The following is a 14031-nucleotide window of genomic DNA, read 5'->3' as shown; positions in this document are numbered from 1 at the left end:
CATTATGACGCTTTGTCGGTCTCAACGACCGAGACAGTGCTCTACAAATCTGCTGTCTCCTAAAGATCGATCTTCATCAGTTTTGGGCGCGTACTTTATATAGTACTCTGTGGTGAATATTGTGGTGAATTTATTCATATTTACCACAGAGTACCTACTATACAGCTGAAATTTTGATGGTCGTTTTCCCGAAGCGAAATGATTTTGTCGTGGTATTACAATCGATTTATAAATATAAAAAAATATTAGAGTCAAAAATGTCAAATTTACAATCGAGAAAAACAAAAATCGAATAAGACCTCGAACCAATAGTGATACCGCGTGCGAGCAGGCTAGTTTATGTCGTATCACTACGCGCGAGAGCTTATTTTGCTCTAAACTTTTTCACTTTATTGGCAGCGCGGTTCGAGTGGATGTACCTACCTGCTATTCACGTTACTTCTAGGGCGTTACTGTTGTTTCTCACACTTTCGAGATGTTGTTTTTTTTAATTATTTCAAAACAAAAACATTTTTATTTTTTAAGTTAAACTCAAAATTTCGATAGTACTACTGAGGGCAAATCGTTCTGCCGCGGGAAGACAACCACTAAAATTTCACCGTGTATACATAGGATATTCACAGAGTACAGTGTTGCTAACTTTGGAATTTCATTTCATGAGATTCTGGTCTACCTATACAAGCCATTGCCAATTTACAGGCAGTAAGCGGTCAAAACGTTGGAATGAAGTAATGAGTGTGGTTTCCGTTTTAAATGCACCAAATGCGATGTATGTTTTCAGTTAATCCATGCTTTATGAATGTATGTGGTTCGCTGCATATTTTATTGCCTTGCAATATTCAGGATATTCCAACTGGAAATCTACGGAATATCCGAATAATGTGCTAACAAAAGGACAAGGTGGTTGACGACACGATATTTTTTAAAATCCATACTAATATTATAAATGCGAAAGAGTGTCTGTTTCTCCGTCTGTCTGTCTATCTGCTAGCTTTTCACGGCCCAACAGTTAACCGATTTTGGTGAAATTGGTACGGAGTTACCAGATTAGATTACATCCCGCGGACGGACATAGGCTACTTTTTATCCCGGAAGAGTTCCCACGGGATTCTTAAAGTCCCACCCGTTTAACCGATTTATATGAAATTTGGTACAAAGATAGTTTGCACCCTGGAAATTGACATAGGCAACTTTTTATCCCGAAAAATGAAAGAGTTCCCAAGGGATTATTAAAACCTAAATTCATGTGGACGAAGTCGTGGGCATCCTCTAGTATTCTATACATTCAAAAAGACTTGTCCTGACTGACTGATTCATCAATGCACAGCATGAACCTTATTCATTATCTCATACATTTTTAACCGACTAACAAAAAAGGGAGAATTTTCAATTTTGATCGTATTTTTTGATACTAATATGGCTATTTAAAACTGCAAAAAACGATGTAATAACTGTTGTTATGTACACAGTATAATTTGTCGTGCAAAAACTTGACTTGGCAATTCGTGCTTGGCAGTGACTACGAAAGCGGTGGCTGGCGCCAAGTCACTTGGCAGCTTCCTGTACTCCGCCGTGAACAAGGCTGGGGCAAAAGTGAGCGAAGCGAGCGCTAAGATCAAGAAGACCGTTGAAGAAAACGTGAGTAGTAGATATAAGTTGGTTCTGCATCAAAACAACTAAAAAGATATCGCTTATAGTATAAGTCCCGCAAATTATTAATGCGCGTGGCCGCCATTTTAGTGACGTCAGCACTAGACTGAAGTTTCCAGCTGATGGTATATTTTTACTTAAATATACGTCAAATGACGTCAAGATGACGTAATTTCGATGTTAATGAGACACGGTTCAAGCGCAATAGCAATTTGCGGGACTTATAACATGAATATTTTTATCAGAGAAAAATATTTTTTGTATTGCGTTTGGTACAAAATAACAAAATATCTGGCTTGAAGAATCTAAAAGATGAGTGAAATAAATAATGTTTCTCAATCTCTTTTTCTTCTTCTCATAAACAAATAAGTAGTTCTCATAAAAAAATGTTACGTAGGTATGAGTTCAAATGTCGAGCTGAAAAAGTCAGTCCATACAATTCGATCGGGCCAACGCCTATAAAAAATGGATTTGACACAGGGCTAGGTCTTTAATCACGTTAAATTTGACCTATAAAATCATGCCGCACCGTTACCCAACCCCTTCTCTATTCTTTGGCGACTTTCCAGTAATTAATACACGTATAGGCTTTATTGTGATAGATTTAATGTGTATTTTTCAACAAGTAGTTATTATCTAAATATATAAAATGAAAATGTGAATGACTGACTGACTGATCTATCAACGCACAGCTCAAACTACTGGACGTATCGGGCTGAAATTTGGTATGCAGATTGCTATTATGACGTAGGAATTCCGCTAAGAAAGGATTTTTGAAAATTCAACCCCTAAGAGAGTGAAATAGGGGTTTGAAATTTGTGTAGTGCACGCGGATGAAGTCGCGAGCATAAGCTGGTGGATCATTTTGGCGCAGATTCTGTTATCTTTCTCTAACCTAAATTTAGAGTATCTGCATCTTTTATTATTGCTAAAAAAGGACAGAATAAGAATTTTACATTTAAAGACTCAAAATTTTAGTGCACGCTACAAATTTAAACAATAGGTTCGCGACTGGCAGCTTATTTCACGAGGTTTGACAGCTCTAAATTAAATTTAAAACTGTCTAAATTAAATTTAAAACTGTTGTAAAGGAAGAAGTATAATTACAACAAAGATAGAGAGGTGTGACATATAAATTCTTAAATGATTTCGTTCTGAAGTCGTCAGATGAACATAAGATTTACTATAGGCCACTTACTTCTACAGGTGATGGAAGAGCAGCAATTTACTACTCCCAACTGATTTCAAAGATGACAGAGGAAATCTTTTAACGATTTTTATTATTACGTAAGCAAGCTAAAGCCAAACATCGTAGGTAGATATATAAACAAGCCTCCATTCTCCGAGAGTGGAGTACGTCGTAATTTTTCCGTAAAGGTACAAAAAGATTTCTTTGCAAAGACGTTCAAATAAATAGCGACCTTGTTACGATGCAATAAAGTGTAATTCAGCTCGGACAGTACTGCGGCGTAAACTTTAATATTCGCTTCTCTTTCTATCGCGTAAACTCTTATATCTGTCATAAGAGATAAGTTATGCGTGTGCCGGCGGAGGGGCGCATTGCAGTAGGTAGGATAAATTATCTCGGGTCACACGACCAAGCCCCATCCCAACGTCATCCTAAGCCGTGGTCCGAGGCTCACAGGAGGCGCCCTTAGGAGGACGTTGCCCCCCGACCTCTCAAATTATTTCTTTGAGCCCTGGGGCTCAGCCCCAGGCGGAGCTTCGCGCTCGCCACCCTCCCCGGTGACGCTGTAGCGGCCAGTAAGGCCTACGCAGCATAGTCAATCCGAAACAACACACACACACACACAAACAAACGACCAAGTAAAAAGTCCAAGCTCGGTCTGGTCCCACGCTTCCTATTTGAGATTTACTACGTACGAGTAGGGAAGCCTTAAAATCATCCCACGGAAATTCCTACTGAGATTTCAGAGGAAGGCTTTAAACGATTCTATTATTACGTAAGTAAGCTAAAGCCAAACATCGTAGGTATATAAACAAGCCTCCATTCTCCGAGAGTGGAGTACGTCGTAATTTCCTCTGACGACGTTCGCAATTGAATTGCCTCCACGCGAGCTCGCTTCCCCATTATCGACCCGACTTCATCAGTTTGCGACTTATACTGTGTGCCCAGCAGATTCTACTACTTAGTATACTTTGTTGAGAGAGGAAATTAGTTCTACGCTTCGAGATTTACAATGTAGGACGTAGGAGGCTGCATATCATGCCGATGCGGAAGTGTCTGTCTGTCTGCTAGCTTTTCACAGTCCATTCGTTCAACCGATTTTGATGAAAGGTATACAGAATTACCTTACATCCCGGGGACGGACATAGCTATAAGCTACTTTTTGTCCCGGAAAATCAAAGAGTTTTTAAAAACCTAAATCATGGATGAAGTAATTTAATACAGAGATAACTTGCAAGTTATATCCCGGGTATAAATACAGGCTACTTTTATCCCGGCAAATTAAAGAGTACCTACCCGTGAGATTTTTGCCCGCGTTTGGGATGACCTCTGAATTATTAGAGCTAGATATACCTTATAAGCAATATTAAACAAAAAAAAAACAAAAAAAAAGGTATTAATAATTTGAAAAAAATTAACGAAAGTAAAAAAAAAAAAAAAAAAAGATAATTGAAAAAAAAATGTATAGGTATATATACAAAATATATTAAAAAAAAAAAAAAATTTAGAGGTAGGCTTATTTATTTATTTATTTATTTACCCGTGAGATTTTTAAGAACCTAAATCCACTGGGTTGAAGTCGCGGGCATCAGCTAGCGTCTGCACAGCACAAGATACCTAAAGCACAGCCCACGACAGTAACGAGCTAGCGCGCACCACGGTCCGCACGTTTTTCCTCCCGTAAAATCTGTAAACTATAGAAGTATATAGAAGCACGCGCACTGCGGAGTTAATTGCGCACCATATTTTGATATGTAGTGGGGACTAGATTTCAGTAATAAACGGAACTCTGAACATTTCACACGTGTTTGATTTATCTATCCACTCTACGGGCCGTCCAACAGGCAACATCACATGGCGACCGTGACAGGACATCCAGAAACTTGGAGTCAGTGGCTTCAGTTCTGGTGTTTCTCATTTAATACTACTGTCCATACACAGATTAAGTATACGCCGTACGAACTCGTATTTGGACAACTATTGCCTAGTAATTTAAGTTTGTTGTTGTAATACAGTTAAATTCAAATTTACGGATTTTAAAACGCACCGCACCGTAGTGCGCGCTAGCTCTTAGGGAACTTCTAACAAAACGTCAAGGCTTTTACGTCACTGGCAGGCGTCAAATGTTAGTACATTTTGACGCAGGTAGCCCTAAAGTAGCCCTATATTTCTATGATTACCCGTCATAAAGCGCCTAAAGGGACACTTACAGCTGTACTCAGAGTCGCTTAATCGTTACTTAAGTGTAGTTAAAACGAGACAGAGCTATATCTCTCACATACCTACATCTGTCTCGTTTTAACTCAATCTTAATATTTATCTACCTTTTCTAACAGCAGTAATCTCTTACTGCTGTTAGAAAAGGTAGATAAATATAGATAGACGTAAGGAAATTAGAAAAGATACCATTATGAATGATGGACGTAAAGGACAGAAGTTAATGAAGAAAAATTGTGGAGGCCAAACTCACAAAGGGTTTAGCGCAAAAAGCCTCTGAAAATTATTTTATCAAAAAATGTTATTTAATAGGAAGGCTAAGGAAGTATAACTTTTTAATTTGCGTAGCTTAGGGAAGTTTTTATAGCGCGCTCCCCATACATACGTAGCCTGGTTTTCATTTTTGAATATTAACTAATCAAACTCCCTTAAATTTTGTAGATAGGTTCTAGCTACTGATATCTGTGTCTGTTTAGTTATAAAATAAGTCTGTAAAATATCTAGTTTTAAAGATAGACCGTATGTAAGTCCTTGAGCACTTTGAAACTAAATATTTTAACTGACAAACCACGGATATATGTATAGTATAGGTATTGTTTAATAGGACTGTGATAGCCTAGTGGTTAAGGACGTCCGCCTTCTTATCGGAGGTCGGGGGTTCGATCCCGGGCACGCACCTCTAACTTTTCGGAGTTATGTGCGTTTTTAAGTAATTAAAAAATCACTTGCTTTAACGGTGAAGGAAAACATCGTGAGGAAACCTGCATGCCTAAAAGTTCTCCATAATGTTCTCAAAGGTGTGTGAAGTCTGCCAATCGGCCAGCGTGGTAGACTATGGCCAAACCCCTTCTCACTTTGAGGGGAGACCTGTGCTCTGTAGTGTGCCGGTGATGGGTTGATCATGATTGTTTAATAATGAGTAGGGACACGTCCGTTACTTATATTATAACTGCTTTTGTACACACTTTTTTTGGAGAGTGACTAGTTTTATATAAGTCTTGGCTTGTATTACTCAGTTATTATTGTCATAATCTGTTTTGTGTGTCCAATAAATAAAAATAAAAATAAAATAAAATAAACTTCTCTTAATGGGAACCCATGTATAACTTTTTAATTAAGTACCGTAGCTTAATCACTTTTACATGGTCACATTCTTTCCCAAAATGTAACAATTTGGCGAGCTATATTGTTGGAGTTAAGTGCACTTAGTGACTGTGAGACCTCTTTATTATAATACCTCTTAGAAATAGCGGTGGCTAGTTAATGGAACTGTGACCTTAATAGCTCTCACGGTATACTGTATAATAGCTATATGCACTTATATAGTAGCATTAGTTATTAAATATAGACTAATATTATGTGTGCTTTGGATGACTCAGAATAGTGTTTCGGTACTTCGTCTAGGTTTGCTAATTATATCAGACTAGCTTCCACTTTCATTTCCATTCCACTTCCATTATGTTGAATTTGAACTTTTCTATTTTTTCTCTCTGTCTGTCTGTCTGTCTGCTAGCCTTTCACGGCACATCCGTTCAACCGATTTTGACGAAATTTGGTACAGCAATAGCTTGCATCACGGGGAAGGACATAGGCTACTTTTTATCCCAGAAAATCAACGAGTTCCCACAGGATTTTCAAAACCTAAATCCACGCGGACGAAGTCGCGGGCATCATCTAGTAAATAAATAAGAACTGTTTATTGGGGCAGAGACATAAAACTATTTTTAAAAATCTGTAATCTTAGAACGATATATACACCTGAAAAGATTTTCAAAGAAATAATGATGTTCCTCGAACTTTACTTTGATAGAAGCAAAGTTCTCCCGTTCTAAGTTGGCCGGATCGAATACAGCATCAAGTGTTATCATCATCATCATCATAGTATATCATAGCATCATGTGAGTGCGAAGAATGAAGATATAGTGAATCTATAAGAAAGAAAGAGACACAGTGATAAAAAGTCTAACTTCAATGCGGTTAGGGGCGGATAAACTAATTCCTTAATAGCTCGCAACGCATTGGCGGTACCATTGGTGCCATGGACGGTGCGCATTACTTAACATTAAGTAAACCGCAGCTCGGTGCTCGTTTACTTGCAATTTATGATTAAAAAACCGGCCAAGTGCGAGTCAGACTCGTGCACTGAGGGTTCCGTACTGCAGTAGTATTTTTTAAAATAAACAAAAATCTGTTGTAGAATGTACAGGTAAAGCCCTTTCATATGATACCACACTTGATATATAATATAATCTTACTTTCAATTAATTATGTGTTCATGAACACGTATTTTAATTTTTTTTGTGATGTAACTAAAAAAATTCATGGTTTTCAGATTTTCCCCTTATGCCTGCGATAAGACCTACATACCTGCCAAATTTCATGATTCTAGGTCAACGGGAAGTACCCTGTAGGTTTCTTGACGGACACAACAGACAGACAGACAGACAGACAGACAGACAGACAGACAGACAACGAAGTGATACTATAAGGGTTTCTTTTTTCCTTTTGAGGTACGGAACCTTAAAAAGGAACCAATAAGGTAGATTCTACCCGTGACATGTTCAACTTTATGTCCCTCACGACGGCAGTCCCGTCATTACCACGATCCTTGCAACTGGGTTGAAACATCAACAAATCCCAAGTAAATAGTCCTTTCATGTACCCGTAATTTACGTCGTCAAACCACGAAATGAGGCTAAAACCTTCAGGTAAATATCGTAGATCTGAAGAGGCAATCAAATAAGTATGAGGCTGGTTGAAAATTCTATTAAAAAAAATGTTCGTCTCTTCCTACACCACTTATCTTAATATCTGGGTCGCCCGCTCACAAACTAAACGAAGGATCTCCTAAGAGCCTCAATATCGATAGCAATCTGAAATTTGCCCAGCGAATTGTAAAACGAGAAAATCTTTTTATCTCTCCACGGTCCCGAGACTTCCTTTCCGAATAATTTCGTATTGATGGTTTTATTTCGATTTACTTTTAAATGAGATGAAATGGATTGTAATGGATCCATTTTTATATGGATGAAAAAGAAAGCAATCGGGGTGGGGACGCCCCGCACACCCGCACAGCCCCTGCGCTAACGCGCTGCGGGATACCGCGGGTGACGTGTCGGTCCATCATAATATAGGTTTTGTGCTTGACGACAATCATGCTTTAGAAAAGCATTGTGTCGCAATGCGCTTGTCTAGAAGATATCTTTTAAAAAAAATTATAGACTAGCGCTTGTCTGCAATCAGACCCAGTGGCAAGTAACGATGCAGTCTAAGATGGAGCGCGCTTGCCTAGAAGATGCCTATTCACTCTCGACTTGAAGGTATATAATATATATATAATATAAATAGAAGATATTATAAATGGAGGCGAAAAACTGATGCTGGAAGGGTGTTACAAATCTTAGCGGTTCAGATTCACTCTTGCTTTCAAAGTATTTAGGCTATCGGTATCCTATGGCAGAAACGGGCGCTGAAAGGGCATTCCACACTTTAGCGGCTCGTAACAGAAACTTACTTAGAACAGTACTGCAGAACACGGTCATCTAAATCTTGTATCCATTGCCTTCCAGCTACTCGCTTGAGATCGTGCGTCCATCAATAGTTTTTCTTGACCAACGTTTCACTTAGTGCTGCGCTTTCCGAACTTGAGGCTTTTTTGATGTGTCAGCTATACAGGCAAAATTTTAGTTTGCTTTTTGTTAGATGTTTCCAGAAAAAAAAACAGCAACACAAGTAAATTTTTCTGGAGTTGCAAAGATTTGAATGCTGGAAAGGCAACTTCACGTGAAGTTGCCTTTGCAACTCCAGTCGAAGTATTTAGGGGCTTGAAATCCGTTGCTGTATTTTTTTTGGAAACATCTAACGACGAAGTTAAATTTTGCCTTGTGAAAAGAATTTTTGCTGAATGTCTTTTTTTCTTTTTCGTCTCTTTTCAGTAGAATCTCCTTTTCGAAATCACCTATCACCGCTTTTCTAGAACATCGCGTGTTTGAAAAATTTAACTGTCACCCTAAATCTGTAATTTACGACCTCGATAGACACTTGACCAGTGGTCAATAGAAGGTGAAAGCTGTTCAATTAATTCCCGCGTCCAACCGCCATTGGCCTAATTTCCTTCCTGACCCTTACTGTTTTATGTGCGCCAATTTGAATTGCGAACATTGTTTGCATACGCTGTTGGATGTGGAAAGGAAGAGATGAGAGAATGTATAATCTGGAGAGTAAATTTATTCCGTTTTGGTACAAACTTTTCAGCAATTGATTTCCGTATTTGAAGTAGCAGTAGATTTGAAGTTTGAAGTAGAAGTTAGATTTAAAAGTAGTTTCCAATTTACGAATTATTCTAATCTGTTTCTATCGTGTCTATTTGATTTCTAAATTGTTTCTGGTATGAATAAATTTTAAAAACTTCAAAAATATTAGGTATCATAAAAAACATAAATTGTTTCTGGTCTAGTGGGAGGCTTTGGCCGTGGCTAGTTACAACCCTACCGTCAAAGCCGTACCGCCATGTGATTTAGCGTTCCGGTACGATGCCGTGTAGAAACCGATAATATAGGTTTCATTTAAAAAAACTGCCATACCCCTTCCAAGTTAGAGCGCATCATTTTATACTGGCATCTAGGCATTACTTTTGACCAATCTCTGACTTGGATACCACAAATGAGTGAGCTGAGCAGAAAGATGTTTGGTGCAGTCGGCTCTTTCCGAAGATTGCGTAATGTTCTTCCTATTCCTGCTAAGGTTGCGCTGGCTCAGTCTCTACTTCTACCAATCCTCGATTACGCTGATACTTGCTATCTTAACCTAACTGAGGACCAACTGAACAAACTTGAGCGGCTTCAAAATCTTCAGTCATATTCTTCATCTTCTTTACTGTATACTGTTCAATCCCTCCATTCCTCTTTATCTTAAAGAACGTTTTGAGTACCGATGTGATACACACTCTTTTTCTCTTCGTTCTCAAAATAATCTACGCCTGAAAATTCCTACACACTCCTCTTCTTATTATGCTAAATCATTTACTGTTACCGCTATACTGCTATGGAATTCTCTCCCCTTGGATATCAAACAGTCTCAATCACTATCAATTTTAAAACAAAATTGAAGCTATTTTATTTATCCTCCATTTGATGTGTTTATTTATTTTTACTTTTTATTCCACTTATCTGTCGTCTATTCCTCTCTTATTTACTGTTGTATTTTCATTTATATATATATATATATATATATACGTATGTATATATATATATACATACGTATATTATGTGTATTTACTTTATTTAATTAGTACACCCCTTCCGCTTTCTTTAATTTTTATAATATCCTCTACCCTAAGGTTGCCTGGAAGAGATCGCTATTTTAGCGATAAGGCCGCCTATTGTACATGCTGTATTTGTTATATGTCTATTGTTTTTGTTTTGGTGTACAATAAAGCATATTTTACTTACTTTACTTTACTTACTGCAACATCACTTATAAGCCCCGCAAATTGCTAATGAGCGTGGCCGCCATTTTAGTGACGTCAGCACTAGACTGAAGTGGTATATTTAGTGAAGTGGTAGCTGATGGTATATTTTTCTTTCGGCTGAGGTCAAAATGACGTCATTTCGATGCTAATGAGACATGGTTCCAGCGCAATAGCAATTTGCGGGACTTATACTACCAGTGTAGCTTATTCAAGTCAAGGGCTATTTGTCCAAAAATAAAAAAAAGCTGTTTCAAAATTTCAACTTCCATTTCAATTTACAAAAAATTTGCTTTCTTATCAAGCAAGGAATTCTGCGAAGCCAAGATATCGATATAAAGATTACTCAGTACCTCGTTTTTACGTAACTTGCAACATCCCGATATGACGAAGGTAAAAAGGTTTTTCAATTAATCCACCGTCCAACCGCCATCGCATCGCATTGACCCAATTTCCCCCTCGCCGGTGACCTTAGAGCGTTTTATGTACGGCGATTTAAATCGCCAACTCTCTTTGATTTTATTCTAGCTGGCACTGGTATTGATTTGAATTTTGATGTCTCCCGGTTCCATTTTTCTGGACTTTTCAAATTTTATCGCTCGAATACCGAAAAGCGATAAAATTTGGAAAGTTACTTGTGAAAAAGTGGGTACCTATAGTGGTAAATTATATGCTGCCTATAATATCACTGTGTCTATATGTTACGGGTAAGGTTAGAAGTTGGAATAAATTTAGGTTTACCCGGGTTTACTTAGTATTACCCAAGGTCCTTGGGTAATGTCCAAATAATTATGAAAAATAAGTTTTAATTCGAAGTTTACCCACTCATATACTAACTCACCTAGGTGTACAATGCGTGTATACCTAGGTGTGTCCAATGCTTACTGGATAGTGTTAGTTTAATTAATTAGAGACCCCCCCAATATAGTGAGTGGTTCCTTCTCTTCCGTCTCTCTTCCGTCGGCCCGGTCGACGGAAGAGACCACTCACTTCTTTCTGGGTGGTTTAAAAAGAAATAACCACGAAGGGGATCTGGAAGACCCCGCCATCCTCGTCGAAAGTTATGTACATCAACCTTTAGAAGGAGATAGCAGATTTTTAGAGCGCTGTCTCTGTTGTTGAGACCGACAAAACGTCATTTAGGTAAGAGTGACAGAGACAACACTCTACAAAACCGAAATGCCATTCTTAAAAGGGCGATGTACATGACTTTCTGCCGCGTACTGTACACACTTATTGAATTTTTAGTCTTTAAATCAAGGTCTTTTAAGTCCCTTTTAGTTTGGCGCAATTGCGTTTCAACGCTCGAATTCTGTCAACGTTGGTGAGGAGTCCAACTCGTACTAACCACACAGACTTACTGATACGTCATACACATAGTATACGTTATGAACAAAATGCGTCAGAAGAATAAATCTCCCTTCGATACAATCCTTCACTCCGAGAGAAGCTCATCGATCATACTCAGGAAGAATGAGAATCCAGAATGTTCCGCTGCATACTTTCACATCTAGTAGGTATGTAACTACCTTGAAAAGGCGTCAAATTGCGTACACTTTGTCGGGTAACATCCAAGGCATTGAAATGTTAGACGTATGAAATTCCAATACATATTCTAGGAGTTGATAGAAATTGTTTCGTGATCTTTTGTATGTGAATTTCGAACAATATTTTATTTTATTTGCTATCGCATTTTGTATTTGGCGCCCTTTTGAAATGGGAAAATTTGAAATAAATACGGGTGGTAGATGGTTTTTAAGGGAGTCTCGTTCAGACGCAAGACTCAATCAACTAGTAAATGCTTTTTGTGTTTAGGTCGCCATTTTTGATTGAGGTTGCAATAGCCTTTTCGGCTAACGGCAAAAATTGAGCCCTAATCAAGTTAATATTGCAGATAGGTTATTATAAAAGGTAAAAACTCTCGATTCGCGTCGTGATTAATATTTAACTGCACTTCTGGTATGTTTATATATTTTTTCGTGAGTGATTTCCATTACAAGTAGGTACTATGTATATTTTATTCCAGCTCTATTCATTTTACTTTTAATAATGTGTATTCCGCAAATGATAATTGTCGATTGAAAGTTACATATTTTGTTGTAAAATCCTCGGTATTATCATCTTAATCTATTGCCGGCCTACTTCGAATACTCTGAGGAGAATGGTAAAGATCATAGTCTACCACGCTGCGTTACAAGCCGTGTTAATGATTTGACCTGAAAAAAGAGTAGACTTGTTTTGTTAGATCAATTTTTTGCCATGCATTGTAAATAACTAGAAAGAAAATAATACGCCGTCGGTACTTTGTTGTAGAGGCATTCGACCTTGTTTCAGGAATGGTCTCATTACTATTCAGTCCAGGTCAAGTGGCGTTTTGGGCTCCGTCAATATCTGAGCGGACTTCTCGAGTATTTGATGCCTACTTGAAAGAGAGGGTTTGTTAGCAAGTCGTCCTATTCGCAACTCGTCCCAATCGCAGCTCGTCCCATTTACAGCTAGTCCCGTCTATGCTTATCCAATATGACCAAGTCCATTTTGTAATTACTATTTTGTAAAGTAGAATTAAAGATTTATTAAACAATAAACAATATCAACGCCAAATCGCATACTGAGTCAGAAATTGCCTACGTATACATAGTTTATTAAATTCACATAATACTAATATTAAAAACATCTAATTGTTGGTGCTGAGCAATCAGACCACTGAGCAAGGTGAGTGCGCTTAGGATTGGCGCATTTTCGGCAAAATTTGTTCGTGTCGTTGCCAGGTGAATAAAGGGCAGACTTTCGCATGAAGAATGATTACCTTCTATTGGCTACTCGATCTTCTTTCTTTATACTTGTGTTTTTTTTTTTGTTGGAAACATGATGGTTAAACGATGCGATGATTAAAATGGATATGGATAAATGCAAAAATGTGTCTGTTTATCCTTTTCAGGGTCCATTCTTTTAACCGATTTTGACGAAATTTGATACAGAGATATACTATTTATCCCGATAAAATCAAAGAGTTGCCATGGGATTTTAGAAACCTAAATCCACGCGGAGGAAGTAGCGGGCATCATAATTCATATTTCACTTCTTTGTTTTTTTTACCTAATTTTCCGTTTCCAGAAATCTCAAACTGTCTTTGCCTTTTGGCATATTTTAACAATTTGGGTTTTTAAATAGACCTTTGAAGTGTAGTACAGAAAGTTTGTTCTCAGTAATTTAACTCTTCCCTGGTAATCCAAAAGCATATAAAAAGTAAAAAGTTTAACAAAAAGAAAAGGATAAATCATTTATCTTTCTTTTTTGCGAACTAGCCAAGTCCGTATTCTACCTTACCTTTCTGTAAGATTGAGTCTACCTCACCTTTTTTAACGTCTAATTAATTTCTTTTCTTATTTCAACTACTAAGTACCGTCTATCTTTAAGAGTAAGACTAATGAGTGTTACTTAATCATTAGTTTTAGCGGCACTTTTAAATTAACTACGTTTTTTTTCAGAATTCAGAAAAGAACACTTA

The 14031-nt window shown here is 37.7% G+C and overlaps 1 protein-coding gene across 6 annotated transcripts in view; it reads left to right on the top strand.

The window, feature by feature from the left end:
* Sap47 (Synapse-associated protein 47kD) overlaps positions 1–14031 on the top strand; it is a 75413-nt gene that overhangs the window by 13397 nt on the left and 47985 nt on the right. For all 6 annotated transcript variants that reach the window (XM_069505844.1, XM_034980190.2, XM_034980191.2 and 3 more), the window contains one exon: positions 1517–1638. In XM_069505844.1, the coding sequence (XP_069361945.1) occupies positions 1517–1638 (122 nt within the window). The remainder of the gene's footprint in view (positions 1–1516; positions 1639–14031) is intronic.

Source organism: Maniola hyperantus, chromosome 21 (assembly GCF_902806685.2).
Source record: "Maniola hyperantus chromosome 21, iAphHyp1.2, whole genome shotgun sequence".
NCBI classification, from domain to species: Eukaryota; Metazoa; Arthropoda; class Insecta; order Lepidoptera; family Nymphalidae; genus Maniola; species Maniola hyperantus.
Note: the sequence above shows the minus strand (reverse complement) of the source record. Positions and strands in the feature narration are given on the sequence as shown.